General features: G+C 37.4%; 1 protein-coding gene across 3 annotated transcripts; it reads left to right on the forward strand.

Moving 5' to 3' along the window:
* Window positions 1-2854: 2854 nt before the first annotated feature.
* Window positions 2855-8731, forward strand: LOC149574785 (rop guanine nucleotide exchange factor 14-like). 3 transcript variants are annotated; one of them, XM_089814618.1, is made up of 8 exons: window positions 2855-3971; window positions 4125-4246; window positions 4362-4748; window positions 4875-5029; window positions 5148-5222; window positions 5340-5615; window positions 7231-7593; window positions 7933-8731. In XM_089814618.1, the coding sequence occupies exons 2-8, from the start codon at window positions 4183-4185 to the stop codon at window positions 8401-8403; spliced, it is 1791 nt and encodes a 596-aa protein (XP_089670744.1). In that variant the 5' UTR covers window positions 2855-3971; window positions 4125-4182; the 3' UTR covers window positions 8404-8731. The 3 variants fall into 3 exon arrangements, with proteins under 3 accessions (XP_089670744.1, XP_089670743.1, XP_089670742.1); XM_089814617.1 differs by having other exon boundaries at window positions 3247-3971; window positions 4116-4246; XM_089814616.1 differs by having other exon boundaries at window positions 3497-3971; window positions 4182-4246.
* Window positions 8732-9372: the final 641 nt, after the last annotated feature.

Genomic DNA, 9372 nt, shown 5'->3' on the forward strand with positions numbered 1-9372 from the left:
TATACATATTCCAACACACGCACTAGTAAAAAGGTAGGCAACACCTGACCCAAAGGAAATTATTTTGTTAGGATAAGGGAAAAATGACATTGTCTAATAAGAAAACATTAGGTAAATGTTGACAAAAATTAAAAAATAAGTGTTTCCTAAATGTATATTACATTGGCGATTGGACCGAGATGTAGGACCAATTACATGTCAACTAATGAGCGATTGGCCTAGGATTTGGACACAAATTATGTAATATCTCGATGATGTGGTCGACCCCATATGTAGGTTTTATTTTCCAAATAATGATTGCCCGCGGAGATGGAATCACTAGTTGATGAAGATTTGCCACTAAAAAAATCTTTGGAATTGGCTTGATCTTCTTCCATACTCCATGGCTAGTTGTCAAGATTGAACCAAAATGAAGATATCTCATTATATTTGATTCCTCAACAAGTTTCATACCAAAACAAAACACCATATGAGAGGACCATGTGACTGATTAGTAATTAGACTATGAAATGACAATGCACATAAATATTTTATTACAAATCTTCATTCAACTTTTTTTAGTCTAATTGCCCTCAACCCAAAGAGAGGTTTTTATGGACTTACAAACCATTGCAACTGATTCCAACCAATTTTGTAATTAATTGGATGTTTGATTAACTAATGAAAATCTTGATTACAAAGTTGCAAAAAGTTGTCAACTTTTGCAACTTTTACAACTTTGTGACCAAATGGCTTTCATAAGACATATAACTTTGCAAATATATCAAATTTCACATAATAAAATATTTTCAACCACCCTTGACCGCTTTGACCATTTCTAGGGCCTTTAGACTATAGGACCAAATCGCCTTAAGGACTACAAAATGCCTCAAATGGCCTTACAAGTGCAATGCATTAGGCAATATTATTCAACTAGTATGAAAATGATGGAGACACAACCCAAGAACAGAATGGACACAACAGAAAGGGAAATTGTATTAACTGAAAAATAAGCTAGTACATTCAGTACAGAGAAAATAAACTTCAAAACATGCCCTAAGGGCTTACAATAGCATAAATGTGGAGATAATTTCTCCTTTCAGTACCTCCTCTCAAACTCCACTCCGAACTGCCTTCTACAATGCCAGGAATCTCCTTAAATAGACCTCGGAGGGTTAAGGACTAGGAATACATTCTAGAAAGTGCTAGTAGGCATCCACCGACCAAATAGAAGGCTCCAGAAGCTGCGTTAGAAGTCGGCACAAATCTAGAAGAATCCAAAAACGTTAACCGAACTTTCAGGAGGCATAACTTTTGAACTGTAGCTCCGATTGACGAACCGTTTATATTTCCAGCAAGCTCTCGAAGCGCTCTATAGCCCTATGGACAAGCTTTGCTCGTCCCCCACTTTTCGGCCCTTTTTGAGGTCATTTAATGCCCCTAACCTGACTTTGAAGCATTCTTAAGAGGTCTCCAAAACCTGAAAAATTGTAATAACTTTCAAACCGTGGGGCCTTTTGACCGGATTCTTTTTTTGGAATGCTCTAAATCACAATTACATTCATCTGGCCAATTCACACCTTCTAGTTTACCAAAATGATGGCCCAATTACATACTCCTATTTTTTTGGGATTTACTAGCACGCTGATAGTGGAACAGTGAGAGTTGGAACCTTTATTTGACCCAAATGGGTGTCCAAAAATGAAAACACATGAAACAGAAACTAAGTCTAAGTACATTTTTTTGGTGACACAAGATTGCCCTTATACCTCTGGATGCTCTTGCATCAGAAAATAAAATCAAATGGTGTCTCAATGACCTTATTACAAAATATTGACCATATTAGTCTTGATGGTCTCATAGGACCATTAATGCTCCTACATCAATTTTATACCACATCATATCTATTAAAGTATGACTATGAAAAAAAACCTACATTTTAAAACTAAATAATGTCAAACCAACATGTTGTATCTCAATTAGTTGAACACGATAGGGGAAGAGCACCATTAGTCATTATAACTAATTTCACACACCTAAGATGAACAATACAATGATTTTTATGATTTTTAGGTTATTTTTGTATGCTCTTATAGCTATTGTTTTGACTTCGAGAGAGCAAAGACAAACATTGTGGAATCTGTTAAGCGCATAATGTTAAAAATTGATAATTTGTAATAACTATATAATGGTAGCTACTTAATGGTGTTTTGATTACGTTACACTACCACCACCTCAAAAATTATCAAATATCATCTACAGAATACTCCAATACCGGTACAAATAGATGACTATTGGTCCATGTGAAATTTATGAATGAACTTTTAATTATTATTGTTTTTATTTCATTCGTATTTGGATAGATGGATAAACAAGAAGTGAATTAAATATGGTCTACTATAGACCCTTTCCTCCAAGCATAGATGATGATATATTATTTTTATTTGATTAATACCATCTCCTGAATTTTGAACTCGAAAATGTGAAATAAGGATGAGATAAGATATTGCATCTATATGACAAAATAGATATCTCTCAATCTCACTAAATATCACATGCTTGAACAATCCTTTTTCTCACAAGATACAATTATTAATCCATCAAGAGTTCCTTTTGCTACCGTGAGAGACGTTCTCAACAATTAAACGCCAGAATTTTTTACCATACTCTAGTTTACACAGCTTCTGCCATCGTAACATGAGAGGGATTGAGTAGCTTGTCGAACAGGAACATGGAAACGAGTAATGACATTTAAACATCTTTTGACTTGATAAATCTCGCTATCCTCTCGTGACTCGCCATCACCGCCTATATTTATGGAGCCCCTTCAACTACCTACCCTTCTTTCAATTCCAACCATACAAATAATCACTTCAACTTCAAACATGTCCATGAAGTTCATTACAGTCCAAGTTATGTCCACCATTATTTTACGGAATTGAAGTTTTTATAGTTACAAGATTAAAAAACAGGCAATCAGACTTATCATCATGCAATCAACTCACTGACGGCAGGATTCCCATCTCTGTAAGGCCTCCTGTCTACACCATCCGGAATTTCATCCAGGTTTTTTCAAATCAGTTAAAAGCAGAGCAGCCTGAACTCCATTAAAAACCAATTTAATGCATCACCACTAGCCGTACTGGGTAGGTACGAGCGAATTAAATATGGGGAAAAGGTTGGATCTTGGAAGAGACTCCATTGACCTCCATACTAAATTTGACAACAAAAATACGGATTAATAACAACTAAAAAATCCCAAATTGAAACAAAAGATATTGGAGTACATTTCAATATTGCTATGCTTGACCTTGTTAAACACGCTAGTGTAGTTAGTCTACATTAATCACTATGCATACCTCAAGCAATGTCTGATGGAAACTCAAATAGTAGTTTTGAAGTCTACATTAATCACTATGCATACCTCAAGCAATGTCTGATAGAAACCCAAGTAGTAGTTTCTCTAGTTCACGGCCTTATTATTATTATATTAATGTCTGATATTAACCCAAATGGCAGTTTTCGTGTTCATGAATTAAAAAATTTGATCTGGGTAATACTGTAACAGTGACTCCACTCATCATTATTAGATTTCCCCCAAAAAGTCATTGGGCATTCAACCACGTATTTAGTGATTGAGTTGGATTTGTGGGGGGCAACTTTTATAGGTGGTCTCATCACAGATTTCACGAAGCTGTTGCTTGGATTCTGTGAAAGAAAGTTAATAATCATGCCATTTTGTATTGTGTGATCTGCCTTTTTCGTTTGTTGTTAGCAAGTCAGTTCCAAAATAGTGAAAAAATTCAACGTAAAGCTGCTTTTGAAAAGATTGTTTCCTTTTTTTTGTGGAAGTCCAACGGAAATATAGGCCAGGTTTATAGATATGATGGGTTTGAATAACTTGACCATGAATGTAATAGAATCAGAGCAGTGCATGTTTGAACATGTTGCAAGGACTCAATATTGATGTGCCCTCGCAGATCAGGGCGAAGGTACGTATTGTGCATTTTCTAAGAATTTCAGGCAGTAATGGGCGTGTAATCGTGAATTTGAAGCGTTTTGGATGGTTTCCCTTCTATTTTTCGTTTTGATTTGACTGGAAATGTGTAGAATTCTGAGTATTTTGTCATCACTAGGTGCTAAAGGTATTCTGGGTCATTCAGAGCTTCAAGTGAGGCTTGTAAATAGTGCGTGTTAAACAGGATGCATAGGTTGGGATGCTGTCGAAGAGACAAGGGACTCAGCTTGGATCTTGAAGAGGATGAAAGTAAACATCTTCAGCCTATTCCTCCAATTATTTGATTCAAATGTTTTTATAATTTGGTAGCGATAAGTGATTCAGTATGTACTGATTGCTAGGCTTAACGGTGGGTTATGATCAGGAAAGATGATGAACATGGGAATAGTAGATGGGGTGCTTAAGAGCTGGAGCATGGACAGTGGGGGCTTCTGTACCGATTCATTGTCCCTCGAAGAAGACGATTCAAGTTGTTCTTCTAGTAAAGATGGCTTTGGTTCATTTTCCACCGCTAGATGGTCTGTCAGGAGGCTGCCAGAAGATCAATGCCATGAAGAATTGTTAGGGGACCGTAGTCCTGAAGAGTATAAATGCGTTCTAGATGAGAAGACTACGCATCACATGGAATGGAATGATGTAAATATGATGAAGGAAAGGTTTGCAAAGCTGCTTCTTGGAGAGGACATGTCTGGTGGAAGTAAAGGAGTTAGCACCGCCTTGGCTTTGTCCAATGCCATTACCAATCTTTCAGGTTTTTTCGCAATTTGTTCTTAGGAGAGGGTTTAGGATAGCTCAGGAAAAAAACCTCCTTTTAGGGTTATTTTTGGGCAAATACGAGGATTGCTGTAATTAATTATTTTTATAACGCTTTGTACAGCTTCTATCTTTGGAGAACTATGGAGGCTTGAGCCATTAGCAGAGGAGCGAAAGGCGAAGTGGTGCAGAGAAATGGATTGGCTTCTTTCTCCTGCTAATTTCATGGTGGAGCTTGTTCCTGCAAGACAGAGTTATTCAAATGGAAGGAGCATAGAGGTAATAAATATGATTGTCAATTTTATTCACCCTCCAAAATCATTGATAATTATGAAAACATTGAAGCCATTCATATTTCATAAGCCTTCTAGTCATTTGCAATGCGTTTTCATCTCAGATTATGACACCCAGGCCTCGATCTGACATTCATATCAATCTTCCAGCATTGAGGAAGCTAGATGCCATGTTGATTGTAAGGGCGCCAACTATTTCATTCTTTATTATAAAATTTGTCTCACAATCAATATGACAAGTTTTCGACCCCTCTTTTTTCCTAGAGATTCTTACATTGTGTTTACTATGTTTGAAGGAATCTTTGGACAGCCTTGGCCAGACAGAATTTTGGTATGTAGGAGGAGGCAATGAAGGAATGAATGACTTGCCCAATGTGAGCATGAAACAGGGGAAGAAGTGGTGGTTGCCGGTTCCAAAGGTGCCGCTGAATGGGCTTTCAGACGAATCAAGAAAAAAGTTACTTTATCAAAGAGATTGTATAAATCAGATATTTAAGGCTGCAAAATCCATTAATGAGCAGATTTTATCTGAAATGGAGGTTCCAGAGGTCTTCTGGGATACACTTCCCAAGGTAATAATTCTCTTGGATTTCACTTGGATGTGCTTGAAATGAATGATTGGGCCACTGTCATGTGCGAGAGCCTCCGATGTCTTGCGTTTGCAATATGCAGTTCTAACAATCTACCGAGTTCTCTCTCCGGATCTTAACGATAGTTACTAGCATCCTCATAGAAGGAATTGCCATGAACCTTTCTCTTGATCACCTACTTTTTAACCGTGAATTACAGGTCACAAACATGGGTTTGATAAGATTCAAACTTATGACAAACTTCTTCTAGCTCTCTTACTATGGACTTTTCTACCACTTAGGGTACAAACCCTCTATTTCTTCTCATGGAGTGTGAAAATTGCATAGTAACACGGAGATGTGTCCCTCCCCGATTTGCCCCTCATCTCAGAGATGGAAATGTACCCGGGACTTGGGGACTCCGTCCCCACACTCCAGCAGCGCCACCAGATTCCACCAACTCCGTTGCTGATGGGGGTATTTAACTATTTATGTTCAATGTTTGATGTTCCAATTTAATGCAATGTTCAAGTATTTACTATTTTACATCTTTATATCTTATATTGCGATACATCTTTTCATAACTAGCATTTTAAGTACAATGTGTATAGTATATACAATCCACCCTGTCCCCGGCCACCGTCCCCTGTTGTCCCCAAATTAAGGCCCCTTTGTCCCCCGTCCCAGAAACTTGTCCCCCTGTTCCACCCTCCCCCATCTCCCATGATGGTGCAACCATGGAAATTTGTTATCTCCAGCATTGAGCCTTGTGTACTTTACATTTTGCCTTCCCCAGGCTAGCCTCCAATGCAAAGCCTTGCTCTGATGCCGTGTGGTAAAAGATAAACTAGCTAATCTCCGTTCTCTGTTTTCTGGCTGACAACCATGTCTACCACTTAGCTACACCGCCCTCAATGTTTCCTCACACAGGGCTTGCAGTGATTTCTTACCAACTTTGTAGACATTGATTTTTAAGAATTCTAGTTTTGCTTCTTTCCATGAAAGTGAGATCCGTCTCTGATGTTTCACTTACTGAAACTCTATTTGTTATCTAATGTTATAATTTCGGTTGATACTATATCTCTGCTGTGTACCTAAGTTTGTATCCATGTACCTTTGATTTGAAGATTTTCAAGTTTCATTACTTGAAATACAGTTTGATTGTAATCTGTTTCTTCTTCTGTTTCAAAATTAACGATGCTGAATTACCTTGGTTTCCAGCCCTGTTGCCTTGTGCAAGGATGGAAACTTGGAATGCCTTTACTTGGAATTAATCTTGAGTTATTAATAATTATGGCATATATCTTACCTACAGCAGCCTAGATTTACAGTATTTGGGTGTTTTGACACTTATGTTTAATAGATCATGATAAATGTAAGGGGATTTATATCATTGGAAAGTAGAACAGCGAATGCTCCTCCACTTGCTGTTTCCTGTACATTTTCTGCTCATTGGAGTGTGTCAAATATAACTGTGAAATACCATCAGCAATTCTAGTGACTTACGCGTCATTCTTCTGCTAGAGTTTATCTCATGTTAATTTTAGTACATTTTTGCAGTGCACATTGTTTTCACTTCTCATAGACGAGCTTTTGTTGTAAATGTTAACCATTGCAGACCGGTAAATCAAGCCTTGGAGATGCTCTGTATAGAGCCATCACAACAGAATATTTATCTACTGAGAATGTGTTCTCGTCACTGGATTTATCAACCGAGCATAATGCTCTAGAAATGGCAAACAGATTGGAGTCGGCCATATATGCATGGAAAAGGAGGATACAAGGTAGGCAGAGCATTTCATTTGAGGAAGGCAAAACTGGTGTCAGATCACCATGGTCACTGGTGAAAGAATCCGAAGCTGAACTTGTGAAAAAGGAGCTTTACATGGAAAGGGCAGAGAATATTCTACTCCACCTAAAGAGCAAGTTCCCGAGCATACCTCAAACTTTCTTGGATATAACTAAAATTCAATACAACAGGGTATGTATGCACATTGGAATTTCCTCCATGGTTTTCATGGTTTTGTTTTCATTGCACGACTTGCATCGCTTGAGATCCTCATTCTATAGGCGTACTGATTAAGGGTTATATTTGCCTGTGCTTCTCATCTGTTTTTGCATTTGTTTCTTCAGTGGTCTCTCTCAAGATAACATTCCTAATCTGATATTCTTGGTAGTATTACAATCTGTGAGCTTGAATTGATAAATCGCATCTTTGAATATTGACATCAATATTGCAGCCTTGTAATCTCTGAAAAAACATTATTTCCTGATAATGTTGCTTAATGTTTTTAGCCATTATTTCCTTGTGTTGGAACAGGATGTAGGACATTCAATCTTGGAGAGCTACTCCAGAGTGTTAGAGAGCTTAGCATTCAATATCCTTTCGCGAATTGGTGATGTTATTAGAGAGGATGATTTGGTCAAGTCCTCACAGAGCAGCCCTCCGGCCGTGAGTTGCATAGATGATGAAAGCATGATTTGTTCACTGCCAAGGAATGCAGAAAAGAGCTGCCCTTTCCCATCAGAAAGCCCTTCTCCTACAAGTCCCATAGGGATGACTCAATCCAGGCAACATTGTCAAGCAGATGCAACCCGAATAGGCGAAGCTCTTATAAATTACATCAGCAGAGAGTCCTGCTTCTCAGAATCAGACTACAAGGATGCCAGGGACGAAATAGCTAGTGTTTCGGGGAAAAACAGTGCCTCCCCTGTTTCTCCCCGTTTAGCCAGCATATGGTGTTATGGAAGAGAAGTTTGTTCTAGTATTTCTTGCCCAAATTCCCCATGACAACTACTTAAATCTGAGTGTTTCTACTGAATGTAAATGCAGTGTCACAGCTGATAGTTCGCTTATGTAATTTGCCTGCTCAAAACAGGTACAATGTAGAATAAGCATTATGTTCAGAGCAAAATTTTATTTGTAACCTCTCTTTCGAATGTGCAGCCCATATCTCCATTTACATAATGTCTCATTGTGCACTTTGACTTCGAAGGCTATACCTGAAATTCCATATTCTGTACTACAACTTGCCGCATGTATATAAGCATTAAGGGGATTGCAAAACATCCCAATTTTAATTTTAATTTTATAAAACTAAAACTATTTATTCTTCTTTTCTTCATTGTTAAGTCAGTCCAGTAAATGTACAGATTTGATTTCTTTTTCCTGTCTCATTCTGATGATATTTTATAAGATGTTTAACACTAAATCCATTGCTGGAATTTAGCAGCATGGATCAGATATGAACAAATGTGTTGGATCTACCAAAGCATTTAGTTAGATTGCATGATTAAGATTTCTTTATCTAACTTTTAAACAATAACTATAATAATGGAGTTAATACACTTTTAACACGTTCCGAGTATTATAGTTTTTCTTTGCAGTATGATTTTTCCTGTAGTTGACTAATACCATCTGGTCTTATCCCTCGCTCTTTCCATCATGCTTTAGGATTTTTTTTCATTATCTTTTTCAATACCAACAAACTGATTCTCATGAGCGTCCGGAAAACTATGCTCAATATTTTTTGGAGTATTGTTTATAAGCTAGATTTACATGAGATTTATTAGAATTACATATTAAGTAAAACAATGATAAAAGTAAACAAAGAACAAAAAATGTTAGAATTAAATATTAATTTTTCAGAGAACGATCAATTGCAGAAGTGAAAAAGTGAAGATTCAGAGGGAGGCTCAGAAAACTCTTGGGATTGCAAAGCAGAGATTCACAACTCCGTTCAAACCAGCGATCTGCCCA

This window comes from Cupressus sempervirens, chromosome 2 (assembly GCF_028749045.1).
Source record: "Cupressus sempervirens isolate cs-2001-9-10 chromosome 2, ASM2874904v1, whole genome shotgun sequence".
Classification (NCBI taxonomy): domain Eukaryota; kingdom Viridiplantae; phylum Streptophyta; class Pinopsida; order Cupressales; family Cupressaceae; genus Cupressus; species Cupressus sempervirens.

Bases quoted from the DNA above. Each gene is read 5' to 3' on its own strand.
- LOC149574785 (XM_089814616.1), top strand. From the start codon at position 3,946: ATGTGCCCTCGCAGATCAGGGCGAAG. The intron at 5,223-5,339 runs GTAAGGGCGCCA...CTATGTTTGAAG, and splicing joins AGCTAGATGCCATGTTGATT to GAATCTTTGGACAGCCTTGG. The intron at 5,616-7,230 runs GTAATAATTCTC...TAACCATTGCAG, and splicing joins TCTGGGATACACTTCCCAAG to ACCGGTAAATCAAGCCTTGG.